The following is a 24,553-nucleotide window of genomic DNA, read 5'->3' as shown; positions in this document are numbered from 1 at the left end:
ACAACAACCCTGTGCAGCGCTACAGGCTTGGGGAAGAGTGGCTGTAAAGCTGCCTGGCAGAGAACAACCTGTGGGTGTTGGTTGACAGCCAATTGGACATGAGCCAGCAGTGTGCCCAGGTGGCCAAGAAGGCCAATGGCATCTTGGCTTGTATCAGAAACACCATGGCCAGCAGGACCAGGGAAGTGATTGTGTTCCTGTACTCAGCACTGGTGAGGCCACACCTGGAATCCTGTGTTCAGTTCTGGGCCCCTCACTATAAGAAAGACATTGACGTACTGGAGCATTGAGAAGGGCAACAGAGCTGGTGAAGGAGATGGAGCACAAGTCTTACGAGGAGCAGCTGAGAGAACTGGTGTTGTTTAGCCTAGAGAAAGGAAGGCTGAGGGGAGACCTTATCACTGTCTACAACTACCTGAATGGAAGTTGTAGCAAGGTAGCTGTTGGGCTCTTCTCCCAAATAACTAGTGAGATTATGACAAGAAATACCCTCAAGTTGCACCAGAGGAGGTTTAGACTGGATATTAGGAAAATTTCTTCACCAAAAGGGTTCTCAGGCACTGGAATAGGTTGCTCAGGGAGGTAGTTGAGTCGCCATCCCTGGAGGTATTTAAAAGCTGAGTAGTTGAAGTACTCAGGGATATGGTTTAGTAGTAGTCAAGTACAGTTAGACTTGATGATCTCAAAGGTCTTTTCCAACCTAGCAATTCTATGATTTGATGATCTTCACAGAAAGAAAGAATTGGGTACTAAAGGTTGCTTACACCTATAGAGAAGACTTTAAGTAGAAATGAAGCTGATGGAATGTAAAACCAGACAAATTCTAATTGGAAGAAAATGACAGAAAAGATGACTAACCACCAACAGGAACTCTTCCATTCCTCCACATCTTCAAACAGTGTCAATGTTCATTTTCTGTATCATCTACCTTAACCAAACAAAAACTATTAAAGCAAGCACAACTAGATGAAGTAGATCAGGCTGGGAGATAAAAGCAAACAAGCAAACAAAACAGGCTACGTGTTCCAGTTATCCTTCCTGGAGTTCTCAGGGAAGATAAAATTTAATGGATCTGTAATTACTGATGAAATGACATGTGTCACCACATCAAAGCTTGCATTAATGTAGAGTAAAAGATGGACATTGTGTGGTGCCAGGCTTTTAAATGGCACAATATAATGTTGGCATATTTTTCATGAAGGGCAGTCACACGTCCAGTCTAGCAGGGTTGCTTGAAGGTTCTAATTAGCATGTAGTTATCTGACTGGACCTTGAAAATATATGAATCACAACAGTCTTGAGAATCCCAGACCAGTCTCAGATACCTAATTTTCCTTGGCTGTGCGATCCATTGCCTTTATTTTAATTTCACTTTTTAGTGCTTCAGGGTTTCTGGTTTGGGGGTTGTTTGGCTTTTTTCCCCCCTAGAAACAACAGTCTTAGACTGAGTGTTTTAGGTTAAATATTAAAATTCACCTGACAGGTTTATCCCTGGAACTGAATGCTTAGTCTCCCCTCAAACCATTTAACACAAAACCTCTTGTTAAATGAGCCCCTGTAGTGCCTCAGCCTGCTTTCTGTAGACTCAGTTGTAGTGCATATGAAAATATCTGTCTAATATCTTTCCTCTTCCACTTCCTCTTACCAGGGCCTTCCTGGCTTGCCTGGACCCCCAGGGCCCCCTGGACCTCCAGGACGTATAGTTTATATCAAAGGAGTAAGTACAGCTGGAAGTCAGTTGCTGGTCTGTCTCTGTAGAAGAAATGTGCTGCTCTAGAAACAGTTAGCAAAGGGAAACATCAAGACTTGTTTCAGGCAACACAGTTTGCAGTGGGTGACCTTGCTTGTGTGCACAGGAAGAAAATCTCTGAATTGGAGCCAATGTCAAGTAAGAGTTTTGTCCTCCATACACAGAATGGGGCCTGATGATCACCTTCTAAGAACTCCCAGGCAACAAGCTGGGCTGTCTGCTTGGGAGGTTCTAATTATTTATTTCCAGACTTTTTCTTGTCATGTCTGTTGCATCTATTTAGTTTATTATCTCCTGTATCATACCTACATTCATTAAAATAGTTTCCCTTCCTGTTTTCAATAGACAGTTTTCCCACTTCCTCCCAGACCCCATTGCAAAATGCCAGTAAGTCACACACAAAATCTGCTCTTATCAAAATGCATGCCCACGACAGTACATAACCAGTGTATGTATGTAACCATGGTAGCTTTGCAGCTTTTATCCCCGTAACTTCTGCTTTGCGCCACAGATTTGTTTTACCTAGTCTCTAAGATAACAGATTTTCAAGTGTTTAGATACCCCAAATTAGCTATGTATATATTACATAACAGAACTAGAAACACTAGAATGTTTTGTTTAAAGGTTTGATTGCTTTAACTACTTGGCTGTTCTAACACTCTTTAATGCCTTTCAAAGCCTACGTTCCAGCCATACATTGCTTTGGGGAGCTGAATTTTTGTATATACATGTACACATATTTGTATATATAGTGTCTCCATGTTGTTATGTCTTCAGCTTGTTTCAATTTCCCTGTCCAAATCAATAATCTGATGTATTTCATTGTGGCATGAAAGATGCATCAGAAAATAAACATCATGTTCTGTAGTTGACCTCAAATGCAGTCCATTCACATGTAAACATTATTATCTCAAAGAACGGCAGCACGTGACGCTCTGCTCTGCTTTCCAATGGAATGGCAAAGCGTCCATTACCTTCAAAGGGCCTGCAATTTCACACAGTGTCCAAAGAAAGGAGAAGGGTTTATCTTTTCAGAACATACCTGATGCAATTTTTGTTTAATGAATCATAGAAATTGCATCCGACAACGATCAGTGGACAGAGTTCAGTCCTGGAAGTGCTTTGTCTAAAGCAATATTGCACTGTTAAAGCCATGGGTTAGGTGCTTGAAAAGGATTCTGTCTTTGAGAGCTACAGTCCTCCCCTGAATAGTATGGTGGGCAGTGCGGCTGTCTACTTTTTTGTTAGACAGTATGTCTCAAAATAATGTTGTGCCCCTTCCTCAAATTTCCAATTTCATTTCTTTTCACTTATTTTAGTGAAGCAGCTCTTAGCTTACACTTTACTAAATGCATTGATACTCATCATCACCCTACCCTTACTACTGAAGAAGATGTATCCCAGCTATGAATCTTTTCTAATTAATAATAAATAGTCATTACCTATGGTAATTTAGACATTTCTACAATTTTGGCCTACCACCTCCAGGCACCATCTTTTTTACGTCTTTGAATTCCCCCCTTAAATATTCCCATCCCACTGTATAACATTCTTGTATGTTAATTACATATGTCCATAACCATATGAATTGGTCAGCCTCACCTCTGAAACCTGACTGGACAAGACCCTGAGCAACCTGATGTATTTGATCCTGCTTTGGGCTCAAACAGTCTCTAAAGGTGTGTTCCAACTTCAGTTCTCCTATGATTATCTGTAAAATAATACAAACAATACAAGCCTTGTTTTAGCTGAATTTCAGATAAAATAAAAAGTCACTTTTCAAGACAATTATAATCAGTGAATAAAGCAGTAGATTTATATGAACAAGTAATGGAAACACTGTGCTTACAAACACTCCTTCACACGTGAGGTATGCTAAATAGGACTTGTTCTACAATTGTGAATAATCTCCTAACTCTATCTGAGGTTATAGATTAAGAAGTCTGCTGTACATGCTTACATAACTGAATATTGATAAAGAAATACAAATTAAAGCTCGTGAGTTTTCTTTACGTGAAATGAACCTCTGAGGTTGATGGAGCTGTCCATGTAAGACTTCTAAGAACTAATACTACTGTATCAGCCAGGACACAGCACCTTGAATTTTTTCCATATGCTTTTTTCTATTTTTTTCCTTACACTTAGATTCATATAGATAGTAATAGCTAGTACATTTCCAAGCACTATGCCACATTTTAATACTACTCTATCCCTATTTTGAAGACAGGCAGAGAAGAGGAAAGTAGCATGCCCATTGTTTCAGGTGGCTGTGTTAGAACAGGATAGACTGCCTCCCAGTTGTGATTTCAGTGTATCTGGAGCACAAGTCATGGCATAGCCATGAACTGATGAAAAATTTACAAACACAGTCTGTTATCTTACAGTCAAAAATCAAATCCTGCCTTTCAAGTGCAGTGATGTAAATTCAGAACTGTTCTTGGAGAAAGAGTTTTCTGATGCTTCATTGACATGACTGAGAGCAGGATTTGCTGACGCTGATGCTTCTAAAATGCATATTGTTACCCTCCTGCCAAAGCATGTTGCATGTTACAGAGAGCACAATCCTGAAAAAAACCTTTTTCAGCTACTACCTGGTCTTTGTCAAACTGAAGATAATCCAGATGTGCTGTTTATCCTGATAGCATGCAAACTTCCCAGGCTTTCAGTCACACCATGTAAAGCACTTCCATTGGTTAAAATTTATGGATATTTTTTAACAGATTTCTTTGTCCTATTAGGCCAAGCTCACCTTACCATGGGAATCAAGAAGCTCCTGAAGTCCATGGTAAGTATTTATTTTCTTGTACTTCTGATATAAAAAAGCATTTTTGTTGTTTCTTTCTTTGCTACTATGAAACTGGGTTGGGGGCAGTTGTGGGGAGGGGAGAAATTAAAAAAAAAAAAAAGTTGGTCTCACTTCTTTTTCTGGTGAAACTGTAAGATCATGTTTTGGTCCAGTCTCAACACTAGGGCAAAAGGAAAAAATGAGCCTCAGTCTGCATTTTGAAGACTAAGATTTGTAAATTGAGCAGTGTAACACAGTTTCTGCATGACCTTTATTATACTCTCAGGGTAATTTTGTGGAAAAAGCAGTACTACAACTCTAATACACAGCCTGAACATGTTACCTAGTTCCTGGGAATTAAATCAATGTTCTCATCACTGTGCCGAAAGCAGTCTAGAGATTTACAGTTCAATCAGATAAATCAGAGCCTGCATGGCAAAACAGTGTATGCAAAATATTGAATAATACAACATTAGTATATATGATGTCAACTCCAAATGGTGGGGCTTGGGACTGTTTTCTGGAGGAAGAGGTGGCTCTCTGGGGAACCATTCTCTAGAGCAGTCCAGAGAGTAGGCAATGGTCTAATATCAGCAACTGGAACAGCTTCTCTTCCTCAGCAGTGACTGAAAACACTAGGAAAAAACAGACCACCTTGATTCAAATGGAGAAAGAAAGGAAAAGAAGTGCAAGAGATCAGGATAAGGAGCAATAGTGGACATATTGAGTGTAAAGGAAGGTGTCTTGAAGAAGAGAAAGCCAGAGCTTGCTTATATAAGCTCTGTCTTGGTCTCAGTATTTCAAGATGACTTAAATTTCTAGACTGGAAATCTGCCTGGAAGATAACTCTGAAGATGTCACAACTGGGCAGTTAGAGTTCAAGCTGACAACTGGGAAAAGTGTCTAGCTGAACACCTTGAGAGACTGTGGCTGGCCTCAATGCAACATGAAATGAGGCTTCCACTGTTCTGTTAGTAGGCATTTGGACACAGGCTCACAGCGTAGGCTGAGTCACCAGGCACATCATGGGGAGACCAAGGGGACATATGACCAGCTTTCACCTTTCAAGGCTGGAAGACAAAAGAAAAAGGGTGGAGAGAACTGACTGGAAACTTTCATTGTAACATGGGCCCTCATTCTTCTGTATTTGGTCTGTATTTGTAGCCATCCTACACAGCTAGAAGAACAAAAAGTTTGTTACTGTTTTTCAAAGTGAGACTTACCAATAAAATATTTATTTTTTGCCCAGTGAATTTTACAAATGAAATCAGATCAAGTTAGAAAAGAACCAATGTTCTTCATGATCGACTGACTCCTAGACAGATCATAACTGACCACAAGGGCTGAAGATATGATGGCCAGAAAGAAAAATTGCTTCAAAAATATATCTGGTATCTACTTGCCATTGTATTATACTTCAGCACCCTTCTTGTTCATAAGTCAGAATAAGACCCCCTCACTTGGACACTTGAAAATGCATTTCTACCTGAAGGAAGTGGCTATAAAGGTTACTGTGGTAGAATGACGTTATTTTATATGATATTTGCACAAATATTAGCTATTATTCAAGCAGAACAAAGAGAGAAATCACACCTTAGTAGTCTAAATACGCAGGGGTCATTTTACCCAGGGTATTTTATATGGTAAAGTTACCAGGAATGTCTAATATTATCTGGAAAAATAGAAAGTTTATCCAGATGTATTTAAGTGCAATTCTACCCTTATGTCACCTGGATGGAAATTTATGCAAAAAGCCACATGCTTCATAGTGTGGAAAAGTCTGCTTTCACTTTCAGTGGTTTGATTGTCACTGCTACAGTGTCTGCTCTCTGAAAGTTCTCATGAATTTGTGATTCTTCTATGGCAGATGCTAAAGCAAACAGAGATTCCTGGAGGCTGCAAAGTTTCAGCAAACTTAAAAGGAGAAAAGGGAGACAGAGGTGCTCCAGGACCACCAGGTATACTATGTCTGATATGTCATTGACATCCTCTAAAGAAATATGTGTCTAACTTATAAAGCAATTTGACAAAGTGCTTTGATACTTACCTCCTTACCTGCCGAAAGACTTACGCCTAGGCTCCTTGCTGAATTGACATACAGAACAACAAAGCCCATAGAATCATAGAATCAGAGAATCAGAGAATCAGAGAATAGTTTGGGTTGGAAGGGACCTTAAAGATCATTTAGTTCCAACCCCCGGCCATGGGCAGGGAGAATGTCTTCTGAAAAAAAAAGTATCTGTACTGCATTTTTTTCAGTATTATGGAAGTTTTAAGTACAAGAATAGGTATTTAACTGATTGGAGATTTTTTTACATCTTAGAAGGACATCATATCCACCTCCTAAGATGTCATTTTGTTGTCAAACTTTTTGAGTAAATTAGGCTAAAAACCAGTGCTTCCCATTTCAGGGTAACTAACATACCTCTGCATTCTGAGTTTAAGGCAGTTTTTTGTTGGCAACAGTCCCACTTCCAGCAGGAGGTGGAACTACGTGATCTCTATTTCAATGAATGCTTTAATTGCAATGATCATGAAAAGTCTGTGTGAGCTGAAAATACAAATTCACTGATGGTACGAGCATCATAACAGATGTTCCTCACTGAAGACTTACTTTTCTGTATCAAAAAGTTGATACACATTGCTAATTATTACGCATTCAAAAATAACTACAGAAACAAGCATCTATTTGAAAACTTTCTATTACAAACTCTTCTTTGCTACATGCTTTTTGAAATCTCATATATCGAGATAAGGCTTTCTCAGTGCCAGAAATAATTTGAAATAGAAGAAGAAGTACACTAAATTAATGTCACTATATCATATTTATAATTTGATATTAAATATTAAATATTTATTATACAAATATTAATCATATTGATATTTATCCTATAATGTGTGGATAATACATACAAAATTATGTATAATTCTGTCTTTGTTGCAAAGACACAGTTCTGTTGACTGATGTCAGGGTAGTTTTAAGAGGACATCTGTTTTTCTAATAAAATATCTTTTTTTGTCTTGTCCTCATTATTTTTTATTCTGATAAATATCCATTGCATTAAGGTAAGTGGTTAGTGCCTCCTTCCTTCTTCAATAAACTTGTAAAAAGAAGAAGTAAGTATTCCTAAGTAGAAAATAAGAACATTTTCTCTTCTGTGTTGCTTTATCTACTACCATAAACGTGCCTGTTCCCTGCCAGGTTCTGTCCTTAATGCAAACTAATGTCCTATGAGTATTTTTTACCTATACCTGATGATTTCAGGTGCTTCAGAAGGAGAGGATTACTAGATTATTATGCTTATGATCTTTTTGTAAAACTGCAGCTAGTGAAGGATGGTGAAAATAATACAAGAATTGTGATTAAACTGAAAACTTAATTCACTTTTCTCCTAATATAACAGAGATTTATCCACTTGTTTGCCAACCAAATTCAAATAGATCAACTAGCTTCAATATTTTGTGAAGTTAAATTATGTCAACTAAGACCAAATCTGTTGCTACTTTAAAAAATATTCCTGTTTAGTTCTTGCTCATTGATCTAGTTTCTAAAATATTCTTTCATACAGACCAGTCCTCTAGATCTCATGGATATCAACCTAATCTTTGTCAGTGGAAATTCACAAGCCAGAGATGGCAGGGTAGCAATTTTTCAAAACCTTCTCTGAGGGAAAAATGGCCAAAGCTCCTTTCACTGCAGTATCTGTTGGACTCTGGCAATCAGAAAAGCTTTCTGTGGTAGTTGTCCATGCAGTGGATTGATTTTTCCTTCTTATAAAATGTCTCACCTCTAATTTTACCAACAGGTTCTAATAATTAGTACTATGCAAAAATATGAAGCCAATACAAAAAGTGGTAGGCCACACTTTGTGTAGCTACTCTGTATAGAGGCAGGTGTAGCAAGTATCCAGAGCATAGGTGCTGAGTTCCAATAATGCATGTAATGCGCCAGCACAACACCTGTGTTTCTGCCTGGAGGAACACGATCTGGAGCCAAGTAAGGAAACACTTTTAGAAATAGTCTCAGACTATCATAGTCTCAGACTCAATTGCCTAAGGCTGAAGATGTGCTAATCAAGAATGCAGTGTTTATTGCAATGCGCTGGCTCTTTACTATAGTCAAACCTCTTCCTTCCTGTGGGTCATTTCCCGAAAGGCCAACCTGGTATTCTGAACATGTTTTCACACTCATTGAAATCCACCTTGTGGCCTGATTGTTTGTCCTGAGACCTTCTTTTCTGTATGGAGAAGAAGTTTCACTCTTTTCTCTGTGAATCCTGGAAGTAATAGAGCTAAAGGAAAATCAGTGAGGCAGAGCAAGATGGCTTCTCGCTGGGTAAGCATTAATTCTGGTAATAAAATGAGTTCTGTTTCTGCAGCAAGTTACTTTCTCGTTACTTAAATTACTTTCTAGATCAGATCCAAGATCAGAAAGCAGTGTAGCATCCCGTTTTCTAACAGAAAGGTCGCCAAAGTTCTGTGACTTTACGATTGTTAGGAGGGCATGATTTTGTTATTCATAATGCACATGCAAAGTGCTGTTAGTCTGTTTCAGCAACACCTGGAAAGCAAAATGAAATGAGAAAGTTTGGTCTACCAGCAGAATCCCCACAAAAAAGTATGGTTTCACTCCAGCTAGTGATAAGATCCTTAAGGTTCTGCCAAATATTGCCTACCACACTTCCACTGAATGACTGTAGAAGAGGACTGACTGTGTTTGTGTGCTGAGAAGCCATGTCAGGCAAACTTCTCTGGCTGTATATGCTAGTGAACTAAACAGACCCAGGACACAGAGGTCAATTGTTCTGTAGTTTAATTGTTCCCATGTTTCCTGGGCTGGATTCAGCCTTCAACAAGTAACACTTGTTGGTGAAAATATGGTCTGGGAGATGGCTTAAGCCAGTGACTGGTGTATTAAGGCTGCATGGACAAGTCTCTCATGCTTTGGTAGTGAGCAGGACAGTTTAGCTGCACGGATGGAAGCTGTGCCACTTTACCTCAGGGCTGAGGAACTGATCTAATACAGTTTATCTACCAGCGTAGATAGATCCTACTGCTTCCCTACCACAGATATTTGACTTCCACTTTGAGTGGTGCCCTCTCTGTTCCTCCCTTCCTCCCATACCTTGCCCAGGGCTTGTCATCTTTTGGTCATCCTAGGAAGGCCTCAGATATTGCCCAATGTAGAGATTAATAATAAGCAAAATCTGAAAAGGACACATATTGTTCTATTCCACGTCTGTTCCTCATATCCTCACACAGATCAAACAAATCACTGCAGCAAGCTATTTTTGGCAGAGTTGGAATAAAATTTAAATAGCTTCCATAGTGGGATTACATTTCTATCAGATGTATCTACACTTATATTCAGATGTATACAACATCTGGTTGATTTAATTGTATCTGAGATAACTACTGAAATCTGAGAAATCTGAGTCCTATGGCTGGCCTAGGGTTGGACCATAAGATCTCAGAGAGTTAATCAGAACACATTTGAAGAAAAAGCCTCAAGCTCTTATAGGCAGCTGTAAAATAGTCTTTTTCTTCCAACTGTATGCCCAACAGAGAATATTTTAAGGCTTTTTATGTTTTTTGTGCTGGCTTGACAGTTTTGGCTGACCACCACTGGCAAACCACACAACACAGGTTTTATGACGATTAATAATAGTAATGGGTTTTGTTGCAGAAAAATGTCAAGGAACATAATTCTATGGTTACCTTGGTTTCCATCAAAGGGGTTAATTTGATTGCTTTTCTTTCACCTTTTGATGAACTGCCATTTTTATAGAAAAAATGGGAATTTTTCAATTTTGAGCCTCCTTTGTTTTCAAAATTTGTGTGAAATTCACAATGAGATTCAGAAATTAAGGTGTACGGGACAAGATAGGGCACGTAAGCCTTGCTTTGCTAAGAAACCAAACTAAAAATATCTGTTAGATTTAAAGGTTAATGTTATAATTGTAAATAATTTTCCTTTAAACTCCTAAACTACTAATATCCAAAGCAGTGGCTTTTAAAAAAATTATAGATAATTATTGTACTTCATTGTATTTCTTCATTTTTCAGGTCCACCTCTGCCTCCATCACATTTCAGCCAATTTATTAACAGCATAAAGGTAATTATATCCCATTTGTGTCTGAGTTCTGTTAAACTTTTTTTTAGTGTACTTTAGTATAAATTAATCATGAAACAGTATAGCATGTGAAATATATCAAACAGTTAAGAACATAAGCAATTACAAATGATATAAATTTCTTAAACTCCAGCTCTATAGACAGTTTTTTTACAAGTATGGAGATAGTAGATATCAGTATGATATGAAGATTGCTTTGGAAAGAAAATGTATTCCTGAGGCTTTTTACCTTCTCAGTGGTATTAAAGTGAGTCATAGTTCACTGTTACCTAACATAACTTAAATGCCATAATGAACATTTTTGTTTCCATGCCAGCTCAGGTAAGAGACATCCATTGCCTAAAGGGCTTCTAGGAAAATTTAGCAACAATTAACATATGGAGAAGTGGGGAAATCAGTGCTATGTAATATTATTTATCTTTTAAGCACATTGAATAAAATAAGCTAAAGTGTTGGAAACTAATTTTTCTAGAATCTCTTACAAGAAAGTGTACCCGTACCTTGATGTGTTTGATCTGTCTCTGTTCCATTATCCTCCTGACTGCTTCAAGTGATAAAAATTAATACAAATTGCAGTATTATTTTAAATGTTTTAAAGTGAACGAGGCTCTTTATCATTAGAAGATTTGAAAAAAATGAACCAAGCTATGATTTAATGATGCACCAAAAGCAATGGACTGTCAGTTTCCTTGAAGGGCTCACTCCCAGTGCCATCAGGTTTTCAGATTTTGTTTCCGCTTTGCTGAGTGCACCTAAGTTATTCCTATGACATAAAGTGCCCATGCATGCATGGCAGAGCTGATATGCCTTCTTTGATCCTATAGAGTAGTGTCTGTAAGCTTTACAGCTGTAGCTATAAAGAACTCATTTTTCATCTGTTCTTTCACCTCTGCAAAATGGCATGCCATATAGAAAGCTTTATAGTCCTGTTTACTGGAAAACTAAAAAGAAGAAGTCAGAGAAGAAGCTATGCATAGCCATCTATCCTGGCTTTCTGCAGCTACTTGCCATTCTTGCTTTGCCATTTGCTTGTTCCATTCACAGGTCTATTTCCCAGAAAGGTGAAACAAAATAGACCAAAAAAAAAAAAAACCTGAAGGAAAATATCAGCATACAAAGGGAAGGAAATAATGGGAGGAGCAACCTACAATTTTTGTGGCTCATTTTGCAGAGGTAGATAATGGCCTAGTATCTAAATGTTGCTTCTTACCTATCACTCTGTTCCCCAAACTAACTGATAACAATAATGAAGAACAGGAGAAGAAATGTAGTTCAAGGTGTCTACAATTTTGTGTAGTGACTCTTCCATTATCCTGGTGCACAGCCCACCCTTCTCTCTCATCTTATGTACAGTAATCTTCACTTTGCCACATACCTTTAATTATCTGTTCCTTCCAAGTCAGTCTTGATTTCCTTTTCCCTTGATAAAGGAGAAAAGCAGAAAGCCAGGCTTTTATCCTTCCTCTGGTATTATGAGGTAGAATAGCAGGAAACAGCAATAGAGGCGTTTTGTCTGCCTCTATCTAACCCTGCCTCCCACAGCCCCTGCCCTGAAAGACTCTTCCAGCCTCAGCAGAGAAAGCATTCCTTTTAATTCCATATCACTAAAGAAGGAAATTATGTTGAAAAAAAAAAAAAAGGAGATTCTTTTTCTTTGTTAAGCTCAGAGATTTCTTGGAACTTTAAAAGATCATTGCAGAGAGTTCTGATCTCACTTCAGCTCAAAGTTTTAAAATGTGTTCTCTTTAAAGGGTGAAAAAGGAGACAGTGGAGTCACAGGTGTGAAAGGAGAAAAAGGAGAACCAAATAGAGGTTTTTTTCTGTCAGGACCTCCTGGACCGCCTGGAAGACCAGGATTAGTTGTAAGTCATGCAAGTTGTAGAACAGGAATATTTGTGTGTGCCCATTGTTTTAATTTAGAAGGCACTAAAATGAGAGAAACATCAAGATGGTGGTAAGAATGATGTAAAAACTCATATGCTAACCATCAAATGAATATGAGAGAGTTGCATTAGGCGTAAACACAAACACCTCACTGTAGCACACAGAATGAATTTGCTGATGTAACGTTATACTCGGCTGTCTAATGCAACTACATCAGTATATAGAGTCATGCTATTAATATCATTACAAATCAAGGCAATATATAATAACTTGTGATGCTGCAGTTATATCCCCATGGAGGCCAAAGTAGGCTATAAAAGTTAGACAGAGGTTGACTTGAAAATTACTTACCATCTAAATAATTAATCTTATTTTCCCATTCAGTAATCAAAAACATGAGTGAAAAGTCCAGTGTGTACCCAAATAGGTAATTCCTATAAAATTCAGCCACTGTTGAATCTCTACCTATTTGTTTAATCTTCCAGTAATCACCACTACAGCTACTCTGGAAGTTTAGCCCTGCAGTCTGGCAACAGATGTGTGCATTGCATTACTCTGTCATCACATTCTGTGTGAAGGAGCATGAATGAGTGGGTCACAATTAAGGACAAACTGTTAGGTTAGCAAACCAACCTTCAAAAATGCCCCTGACACTATTTCATGTTGCTGAGAACCATCTCCCTGTTTAAAAAACTGTTACACTGGCAAGGAGTTGCATGGTATGGCTGGGATCCATCAGAGACTGAGCTCTCTTAGTCCAAGGTCCAAAAACTGTTCCATGTATGCAGGCCAATTTGAGCATAGGAAGAACAAATCCTCCTCATTCAGACTGAGAAGACACTGATAAACAAAAAATGTAGAAAATTGAAGCCTTTTTTAGTCTAGAAGACTGGCAGCTGGAGAGCTAAAGATATATGAGCTGGCATTTGATTATAGGAGCGAGAAGATAACATTTGTCATGAGACATACACTCTGCATAGACAAAATTTGTGTTAAAGCTTTCCACTATGTACCTTCAGACAAATACTTTTCTCATAAGCACAGCAAAGTGAGTAGTCTTTCACAAGCAGAGTTGGGATCCAGAACTTTGAGAGTACTGTTGAGTGTTTTTCAGATATCAGCTACTCAGGAACAGGTACAAGTACTTTCAGAAAGCTTTCTGAAACTTAAATTCTTTAATTTAATTTAGTGTATGGTCAAATTTTTCCATTATTATCCATGCCTTCTTGAAGAAAATTATGTGCAGACTCAAGTCTAAACAGTGGTATGGTGGCAGGCCTTCAGAAAATGTTGCCTCCAGGGAAGGGTCTGTAGCAGTGAAACTGATCATTTCAAAGAAATACTTTTTATCACTGATAGGGACCAAAAGGAGATTCAGTTGTTGGACCAGAGGACCTCCAGGTTTACCTGGCCTACTGGCTTACCAGGTTATGGAAAAATTGGACCTCCTGGACCACCTGGACCACCAGGCCCACCAGGACCCCCTGCAATATATGGCTCAGGTGAGAGGGTATCGTTTTTTCTTTTCACTGTATATGTGAGTGCATAGACATGCACCCACACTGCCATTTCCTTTACATACCTGTTCTGCCCTCTGCCTACCCACTCTGCACACCTGAATCAGGTTGCTCCCCTCTCTCCTCCTGCCCTCTACTGATTTCTCCTTGGGTATGAGTTGGAGCTGGGAACACAAAAGGGACAATTTTTCTGCAAATAGTTTCCACTGACTCATGTCATGGAAGCATTATTGCATGAGAAATCTTACTATGGCTGTGGCTGGGAGGAAGTCTACAGAACAGAGAATACTGCCTTAAGAACTTTGTGAAATCTGTCAAACTGGGCAGCTGGTTAAATTTGGGAACATGTTAATGTTTGGTGGATCTCTTTGGCAATCATTTGAGAATGCATTAGTAAAGAAGCAGACTTCAGATCATTTACATCGTCTCAAATGAACTAATTTTCTAATTTTCTTAATGCCTTCCCACCATAGTGTCACACTTCTGCTAATTGCCTTTTCTCATTGAAATTCGGGACCTGACGGTGATTACAGATCAGAGGAGAAGCAGATGTTCAAAGACTGATGCCCCAAGGTGCAAGACTGTAGTTATAAGATGGGAGCTACCATCTTAGATAGGAGGTCTAGGTCCACTTAGGTCAAAACCAATATTGAAAATAATAAGCAAATGTATGATATGGACTGCATTATTCATAAAGCATTAATATGCTTTCTGACACTGAAGAAAGGAGAAAAAAATTACACTCAAGTGTCAAGAAATGACACTCTCAAGAAATTTGCTCCTGATTTTAGACTACTTGCAATTATCAAGCTGGTTAAATTGGGAACATGTTAATGTGGTCCAGAATGCACTTCTGTGATGAATTGAGTTAAATCCAGTTGTCAGCCAGTCACAATTTATGTTCCCCAGGGCTCAGTACTGGGACATTTCTGTTTAATATCCTTATCAATGATCTGGATGAGCCAATTGAGTGCACCCTCAGTAAGTTTGCTCATGAGACCAAATCGTGTAGGAGCATCAATCTGTTTGAGGTTAGAAAGGGTCTACAGAGTATATAGACAGGCTGGATCAGTGGGCTGAGGCCAATGGGAAGAGGTTCAACAAGGCCAAGTGCCAGGTCCTGCACTTGGGGACACAACAACCCCATGCAGCACTACAGCTTTGGGAAGAGTGGCTGGAAAACTGCCTGGCAGAGAAAGACTTGGGATTGCTGTTTGTCAGCCAGCTGAACATGAGCGAGCAGTGTGCTGGGCCAAGAAGGCCAGCAGCATCCTGGCTTGTGTCAGAAACAGAGTGGCCAGCAAGAGGAGGGAAGTGATTGTGTGCCTGTACTCAGCATTGGTGAGGCTGCATCTCGAATCCTGTGTTCAGTGTTGGGCCCTTCACTACAAGAAAGACATTGAGGTACTGGAGTGTGTCCAGAGAAGAGCATTAAAGCTGGTAAAGGGGCTGGAGAGCAAGTGTTATGAGAAGCGGCTGAGGGAACTGGAGTTGTTTAGCCTGGAGAAAAAGAGGGCTAAGGAGAGATCTTATTGCTCTCTACAATCACCTTAAAGGAGGTTGTAGTGAGGTGGGTGTTGATCTCTTCTCACAAGTAACAAGTGACAGGCAGAGAGGAAATGGCCTGAGGTTGTGCCAGAGAAGGTTTTGGATTGGATATTAGGAAAAATTTCTTTCACAGAAAGGGTGGTCAAGCACTGGAACTAGGCTGCCCAGCAAAGTAGTTGAATCACCATCCATGGATGTATTGAAAAGATGTGTAGATTCTCATTCCTTCTCTCTCTGGGAACTGTGACCAGCATGGGAATCCAGCCAGGTAAAACTAGAGCAAAGTATTCTTAATCTCAGCTGAAGATGGTGTACTAACAGAAATCCTGACTAGAGAGGCTATATAATGCAGATCTGTCCTGCCTAAAATTGGGGCAGGTGTAGCTAATACAGTTCTCCATTCTGAGAACTAATGTTCTAACTAATGTTTCTCTGCAAGACCTGTTCCTCCGATATGCTAGTTTAGGGAGCAGATGCCTCCATCTCCAATTTGTTCTCCCCAGGTATTGCTTGAAGCTAGTCAAATTGGTTAATACAGCTGCCCAGGGACAAGGTTGAGACTACCCAGCTGGCACCCAGTAAACATATTAATTTGTGTTCATCATATTAATTTGTGTTCATATTAAGAAGTGTTCATCTCTAAAGAATATTTGAGAAAGAAGAAATCCTTGTTATATACAATGTTGGTGCATAGGCTTTACCTGAATTAACCCCTGATCATCTTAATATGGACAGATCCTCAGCATCCATAAAGTCCTTCAGGCCTTTACCTGTGTAATTTATATTAAGCACTTCTGAATATTAGCTAAGATACTCGTAAGACAAAACAAATTATTAATACTCTATTCCTATACTTTTGCTTAGCTCTCTTTTCCAGTACAGAAAGAGTTTCCACTTATGGTTAATACAAATTTGCCCAGATCTCAGCTACAGAGCCCTGATGAGACACAGCACGATGCTCAGCAGAGTCCATGTGGTAAAAGCTCTTTCTTCTAAATAGCTACGAAGTTCCATTATCATGATATGCATTTGGACAAGGATACTTGCTTTCAGTCTTCCATATCTTTCCTTCTTTCCTTCCTTGAAAGAATGGAGTTTTTGCTCCAGAAAACAGTCATTTTCAGTTCAAGGGGAAGAAATCCTGTTTTGGAGTAGACAAAGTACTAGGTACTAGATGTTGTGGACTGCAGTCTTAGAAATTGAAGTTCATACCACTGGGAAATTCTTTGTTGCTTTGAAAGAAAAGATGACCTCACACTTGTGAACGTTTTATCTAAGGAAAAGTTAATTTTTGTTTACTTCTAGAGCAAACAGATATAATGACTCCTTCAACTACTATATGGACAGGAACTAAAAGTTCTTCCTCTTCCATACAAAACATCATTAGCAACTAGCAAAAGAGCATTCTGATCAATTTCAGTGGATCTGGTTCTTCATTTGCAGAGTATCTCAACAGATTGCAAACTGTTTACCTTAAGTTTCCAAATAACAGAGAAAAGCCTAAGTTTCAGCATTGCTTTTAAAAAATCCTTAGAACATATTTTCTGTAACTGATTTGAACACAGCTATTCAGAACTGACTCTATTAAGGCCTATGGCTATTTAAAGCTCCCACTACTCCTACACCACCATTAGGTTCTGTCTTTATGTCATTCTCCTCTCTCAAAAAAAGATGACTTCAACATGTACTGTTATGCTTGTTTTATTTTAGCACCTGCAATGCCTGGGTCACCAGGTCTCCTGGAGAGCCAGGGTTCCTGCAAGCAGGAATCTGGTAAGACATGCCAAATAAGGAAGCATGACATTGACACCTTCCTTCATATCTTTTGGTGGCCATCGGTAGCTCTGAGAAATGAAGGAAAGCTTCGTCCTGTGTTTTTATTTATTAGAATGGTTCTCATCTTCTGAACCTCATAATTCTTCAGCAGAGAATCTGGAAAAGTGATAAGAAGTCTAGCCATTGCCTTGTTAGTAACAGCTAATCAAACAAATGCAAAGATTGATGGCATGCTAAAGTAATGGAAAGGTGCATGTTCACAAAGCCAGTGTCTCTGAAAGACTATGGCAACTTAAAGTGCTGAGGTATTAGAAATAACTACTGAATGCCCAGTTTCCATGAAAAAAATCTCTCTACATGGCTGATTAAAAACCCAGTAATATAGGCTATTTGAATTCTAAGAAGAAAAATTTGTAGATTTTCACAGCAAACCTATAAAAAATATTGTGCCAGAGAATACATATGAATTTAACTGTTTCCTTTTCTTACTGCTTGAATCAAATCAGAATTTTTATTCCGGCTATTTGTGAAGTAAAAAATGCCCAGCTAAGACCTGCGTGTTCTTAATTTCTAAATTCGATACTCATGGTTTCTGAAAAAAAAAAAAAAAAAATGAATTCAGCTAGTAGAGTAGTTTCATTGCAATTTTTCTCCTTTTACCACATACTCACATTGTGATAGGAAAAAAAAATTTGGTGGATCTCTTTGGCAATCATTTGAGAATGCATTAGTAAAGAAGCAGACTTTCAGATCATTTACATTCGCTCAAATGGACTAGTTTTCTAATTTTCTTAATGCCTTCCCACCATAGTGTCACACTTCTGCTAATTGCCTTTTCTCATTGAAATTCGGGACCTGACGGTGATTACAGATCAGAGGAGAAGCAGATGTTCAAAGACTGATGCCCCCAAGGTGCAAGACTGTAGTTATAAAATGGGAGCTACCATCTTAGATAGGAGGGTCTAGGTCCACTTAGGTCAAAACCAATATTAAAAATAATAAGCAAATGTATGATATGGGACTGCATTATTCATAAAGCATTAATATGCCTTCTGACACTGAAGAAAGGAGAAAAAAATTACACTCAAGTGTCAAGAAATGACACTCTCAAGAAATTTGCTCCTGATTTTAGACATACTTGCAATTATCAAACTGACTGTAGAACACAACCCCTTAGAGAGGACTTGGTTCTTCAGGTGTCAAAGGGTGATGTAATAGTGCGGTGGTCATATCTGGTAGACAACAGTGTAAGTCTCCTGATGATCTATAAAAGAAATTTCGAATACTTGCTGTGTAAACTAATGGCATCTGGAAATATAAGGAAAGGGACGGAAGAAAACACCCTTGAAGAAAGAAGATGACTACAACTCTAGGACAAAATATAAGAGATGCAAGTGTATCTAGAACTGTGCATTATATTTATAAGCTTTATCAAATCTCTTCTGAACTCTGCCATTTTGATCTAGTATGCTAAACTGCAGAGTTGCCATGGCCTTCACTTTGTGCAAAGTTACCTGTAGGTGTAGTTCTACTGGCAAGCCACAGAACTATGATTCTGGTATGCCAAAGCAGCAAGATATTCATGTTATGGAAGCTTTTTTCATGTGAGATATACATAAAATGACTTTGTGAGTATTTCACTGTTGGAAGAAGCCTTGACATTTATGTGTTCAATAAGACTTCAATTTAACAATTTAATTACAAAATGTTCTGTGTGTCTGATGGAATATGCTGCATTTTCCTACTTGACAGGTTACAACATTCCAAACACATTGAGGGTATGTGGAAAAGTTCATTACGTAGCAGAAGGTACACTAATCTATCTCAGTGAAACCAGTGAGGTTTTTGTCCGTGTTCGAAATGGATGGAGAAAATTGCAGGTACTTTACACTATGTCCTAATCCTTTCTAACTCCTTCAATTCATAATGGAAGTTGTAGATACTTCTTAGAGGAATGGAGAAGTATGAGTGTAAGGATTCCTTTCTTTAGTTCAGAAGCTCCAGGTGATACAGTTTTTGTTTGCTTTTTCTTCAATGTTCTTCCAGCTTGGTGAGCTAATTCCTATTCCTGCTGGACAGCCTCCTCCTCCAGCTATATCGAGCCATGTAAGTACAAAGTATTGGATTGTGAAAAGCTGAGTCTAAGTGCAAAAACAGGTGATGCACTGGCAGAAGTTGCAGACAGATCCCTGCACAACCACGATTTTCACATGACAGAGACTTGTCAGTTCAAATAGGCATCCTACTTATTAGTAGATGTAGTCATAAGCTTGAAAATCAGTTCACACTGGCCAGTCATCTGTTTCTATCATCTCTGAGACTCCAAACACTGCAGAGACAAAGCAGCATCTACAAGACGCAGAAAAAAGCAGCCTGCCTATAGAAAAGAAAAAAAAGTTGTTCTGTTTGTTAACACTGAAGTCAGTCATATCAAGTCCTGGTCCCTTTCAAGGAAACTCAGAAAAGCAGCCTTCTCAGAAAAGGAGCCTATTTCTGTAAAACAAGTTTTCTTTGAAAGATTATAGTTCTTTACCCAGGGTACATCATCATCACCTGCATATAGCTTATCCAGCAGTGTGCTGAGGGACTATTCTGAAGCCTTAGTTGCTAATTTACACCTGACCCCATTCTGAAGTTATTGTTCCAATCTGCATGTGAACACTCTGCCTGTCCCAAAAAATTGCAGGAGAATGAAAACCAAAAAGTGGCAAAATGGGTAGAGAACAGTCAGACAGGTTAATTTATCTCACTGCTGAGATAATGAAAAGGCAAGAGAGTGCTAGAAAGGAGCAGTGAGAAGGAAGGTAGCCAGATAGATATTTTTAAAATTTAGAGTAGATCAGAGAGAATTGCGCTAGACCTCACTTTATAGGAAGTTGTCTGCAGCCTGTAGTTGACACCACAAGAGCTTCCCAAGTGGTACAGTCTAGTAGTGTGCTACTTGTACTTACCACAATCTTTGCTGTTCCTGAAACAGCTCTGAAGATCATCAGCCTCCTGATCTTTATGTGCCATTTCCTTAGGAGAAGGATTACTGAGGCCTTGAGAAATATCAGCAATCACTAAGTTTTCAGTTTCCACACATATTTCTTACCCCTTTCAGTTTTAATTTTCCAGAACTGGACTTCTGCTCCTGCAGGTTTGCTTCCAGCTGCATCTGTACAGACATCAGTGCCAGTGGGAGCACCATGGAATGGGTACACTCAGGTCTAGGAAAGCAACTCTAGCTAGAGCCGCTTTCAAACACATGTTTATGTGACACATAGATAATTATATGTAGAATAAATATTCTGGCTGTGTGGGTTTGGGTTATTTGGTTCAGAGGCAGGACAATTTAGATTGCTCAGTGTTAAATGTTTGCTTTATTTAGAAAATCATTGGGTGTCTAAAATCCTGATCTGAGTAACATGTTTAACATATCTGTTTGCATATGTTAAAATAACAGGGATTTTCAGCCTCTTCCAGCACTGAGTCCAACATCAAATGTGAACAATGGAAAACCAGCAGTAAGTATGAGATCTATATTGCAACTGCATAGAAGTGGTTTGTTGAAACATGACTTTTTGGCATCTTGAGGGAGATTTGTGATATTTCCTCTTCAAATTCACAGATTTTACTTTATAATTTACAAATACACTTATTTAACTGGTTGGACATCTCAGAGACAATTTAAAATCGTTATTGCAGATCCGTTTTCATCATACCCTAGCCCCTTTCCCATGTCAAAGAAAAAAAAAAAGTTAAGAATACCTCTTATCTTAGTGATTGATTTATACCTACAAACACACAGTAATTTTAATTAACAGTAGTGATACAATTAAATCATTAAAGGTGTTCATTAGAATATTTTCTGTCTTCACGATGCTGCTTGCTTTATATAGACATGTTAGAATCTAAGCGTTTCATTTAAAATACTTCAAAAGCTACAAGAAAAGAGAAAAGTTACAAGATAACTGAGTTATATCTAAAAAAAAACCAAACACAAAAAGCCAACAACAAAATAACAACCAATCATCCAACCAAGCCTGAGAATGTGGATTATTCTTGCATATATATTTTTTACTTAAGCATGCTACTTATTGTATTTGATAACAGTAACTTTTTAAATAGTATATAGTCATTTCCTATTACTTGCTGTTATGCTTGTAGGGTTTGAAATTTTGTTTGTTGCAATAACTCCAAGAGTTCTGCTTAAAAATATTAGCTATTTTTAAAAGGATTTTAATTTTTAGGAGTATCCGAAACTTGTTGTGTTTTCCTTAATGCTCAGAGATGAAGAGGATTTCTTCTATGGGTGTCATAGCTCAACAAATGTGATGGCAGTGAATCACTTTAGACCTGGTATGGAAGATACTAGTTTCTTGTGCTGTCAGGAGGAGGCGGGGTTTAGTTTGTTCAAGTGTATGTCTTCCCAGTATTATAAATATTAAAAAAAACCCAGTAACTTTTCTTCTTTTTTTTCTCCAGCTGCATCTGGTGGCTTTAAACTTGCCATTTTCTGGTGACATGCGAGCAGATTTTCAGTGTTTTCAACAGGCTCAGTTAGCAGGTTTGAAGTCTACCTATAGAGCCTTCCTCTCATCACATTTGCAAGATCTGGCCACAGTTGTCAGAAAACAGACCGATACCATTTACCAATAGTCAATCTTAAGGTAAAAATGAATGCTTAGTACTTACTGTGTTAGGATAGGCTGTAGGTAGCACCAAAATCTTTGAAAAAGGGAAAGCAGAAAGTTTCACTCCTCAAACTGCATTTTATAAAGAAGCAACTTTGCTTCATATTTAACAGTCAAATTCTAGAAAAAAAGTACTGGATAAAGTAGAAAGTTGCACTCTCACATTTTCCTTTGCATTTCAAGAGCAGCATGTTCTATATCCTAAGGCTGATGATGTAGAAATAAAGCTATGAGAAACAGTCTGCTCCAGGCAGGCTGCTATCAAGGAAACAGTGTTCTGATATTTTTATATCAGAAGAAAAAATGCATCATCTCATAGCTATTATATATTATAGCTTGTTATATATAAGCACATATATTACTTTACATCTCATTCTATTCTATCTATTCTATTCTATTCTATTCTATTCTATTCTATTCTATTCTATTCTATTCTATTCCATCAGACATAGCTATTATGTTCTCTACCTTCTCCTTTGATCACAGTAAAATGCCTATTTTTTCCTGTTTCTAAAGACAAAAGCAAATTCTGTGCCTTAGGAGTGATGCTGGATTTACCCAAATGAAACAGAGGAGAGTCTAGAGCACCAGTCATTTTGTGCTTTCACATAAACAGATATACTCTAAAACTCAGGAAACAAACCGGTCTCTGTAACATTTGTTGACTCGCAGAACAAATGGCCAAAGAACCCTATAGGAATAACACGTGATCTTTGGAATATGCTGAATGGATGCTACTCTGAAATGCATGCAAACACAGAGTCTTGGAGACAATTTTGTAAAGATGATATATTTCAATTTTGACTGGAAAAAAACCAAAAGCAGTTTGGGAGGCAGCCTGATGCAAAGTTTTGCCTTGAACACTTGCAACAATTTTTCACAAAACTGTCACCTCCACAGAAGTACACACAAATTACCTCTATATTTTCACTACTGCTACCATAGTATAAGCAAATTTTTCAAACAACACCCTTAGGAGGAAAGGAGAGGGGAAATGGAGATGATCAAGCTGAATATGTGGTAGCGATAAGACAACAGAGATGCAACTGTGAGGCAAAGGCATGGGTCAGAGAGTTGTTAGCACCAAGACAATAGATGAGACAAGTTTTGCGCAGAAGCATCATACAGAAACTGATGTGAAAGCTAAGCTAGAATCATAAGTGTTCTTAAATGCAGAAAAGATTTTAGATGTATAGATAAGTATGTAAGATGTCAGGTATGACATGGATATTGGATCTGTTTTGTTTATAAAAGTGACTTTGAAATTTTAATAGGGGAGAAACACTTTTCCATAACTGGGAATCTATATTAATGGAAATGGTGGACAATTCAACATTCATGCTCCAATTTACTCCTTCAATGGGAGGAACGTCATGACTGATCCATCTGGTGAGTATACATTACCATTTATAAGTTTTACATGGCATTTATCTAGCCAGGTAGTACAATACTAGCAATATCTTGGGCTACTAGAAATATGGTAAAAATTTTCTTTCTTTCTTTATAGCTAGCTTTCTTTTACTCTTCTGATAGGACTATGAAAAGGATATCAGGTTTATGTTTCCTTTTCTTCCTCTCCTTTCTATCTTCATTTTTTCCCTACCCACTGTTTGCTTCAAGCAGAAGGAAAGCAGAAGTATAGGTCACCATGCAAATAGGTGTGCCATTGAATAAAGCAAAAAGAGACTTTTTCAGGAAATAACTTCTTAACATTACCTTTCAGGCCTCAAAAAGTAATATGGCATGGTTCAACAGCAAATGGGATCCGACTGGTTAGCAACTACTGTGAAGCCTGGCACACAGCTGATATGGGAGCTATGGGACAAGCGTCACCACTGAAGACAGGAAAACTTCTTGATCAGAAAGTATATAGCTGTAGTAATCAGTTTATTGTTCTCTGTATTGAAAACAGTTTTGTGTCTGATCCCCAAGGAAAATAATTAGCCTGTTACACACAGAGGAATTCCATCTTATGACAGAGAAAGCTGACACTGAAATTTCATTTGTAGAAATGTAAATTTTTTAATATTTGTAATTGCACATGCCAGGAAAAAATAGCAAAGAAAACATACCTCAACACAAACCACGTTCCAGTACGTGGAAACAGCCAGTTGCACATACAGCTGACTTAAAGCCCTTCCTGTCGACTTGAACCCCACATGGTTCAAAGTTTGCCAGAATTAACTCACAGCCCTTTATCTTTCTGGCTGAGCAAGAGATCACTTAAGGCATGAGTCAAGTGTGGTTTATGAGGAAGACGTAGTAGCCTGTCTTATAACCAGTATGGCTCAGCAAGGCTTGCTGCTTTTTCAACAGCAAAGATACATGCTTTATGCTACTTCTTTTCACTTGCATAGATTTCTGAATACCCAAGGCACTATTCATATCTGTATCTGTATATATCCACATACTGTCCCTGAGCAATAATGGGCAGCTGTACAAATTACACAAATGGAATTTACTAAAACGAAGGCTTTAAGAAC

At 38.3% G+C, this 24,553-nt stretch overlaps 1 protein-coding gene across 1 annotated transcript in view; it reads left to right on the top strand.

The window, feature by feature from the left end:
- LOC104055762 (collagen alpha-1(XV) chain) overlaps positions 1-24,159 on the top strand; it is a gene marked incomplete at its 5' end in the record, with an annotated part of 137,814 nt that extends 113,655 nt beyond the window's left edge. Inside the window, 19 exon segments of the mRNA XM_054057883.1 lie at positions 1,649-1,717; positions 2,096-2,138; positions 4,491-4,535; positions 6,403-6,440; positions 6,442-6,493; positions 10,602-10,651; positions 12,421-12,531; positions 13,913-13,940; positions 13,943-13,966; positions 13,969-14,055; positions 17,329-17,510; positions 19,014-19,274; positions 19,441-19,511; positions 20,840-20,900; positions 21,862-22,003; positions 22,006-22,063; positions 23,345-23,376; positions 23,379-23,463; positions 23,794-24,159. Coding sequence (XP_053913858.1) covers positions 1,649-1,717; positions 2,096-2,138; positions 4,491-4,535; positions 6,403-6,440; positions 6,442-6,493; positions 10,602-10,651; positions 12,421-12,531; positions 13,913-13,940; positions 13,943-13,966; positions 13,969-14,055; positions 17,329-17,510; positions 19,014-19,274; positions 19,441-19,511; positions 20,840-20,900; positions 21,862-22,003; positions 22,006-22,063; positions 23,345-23,376; positions 23,379-23,463; positions 23,794-24,010 — 1,656 coding nt within the window.
- Positions 24,160-24,553: the final 394 nt, after the last annotated feature.

Source organism: Cuculus canorus, chromosome 2 (assembly GCF_017976375.1).
Source record: "Cuculus canorus isolate bCucCan1 chromosome 2, bCucCan1.pri, whole genome shotgun sequence".
NCBI classification, from domain to species: Eukaryota; Metazoa; Chordata; class Aves; order Cuculiformes; family Cuculidae; genus Cuculus; species Cuculus canorus.
The sequence above is the reverse complement of the archived record's forward strand: the minus strand, read 5'-3'. Positions and strand labels throughout refer to the sequence as shown.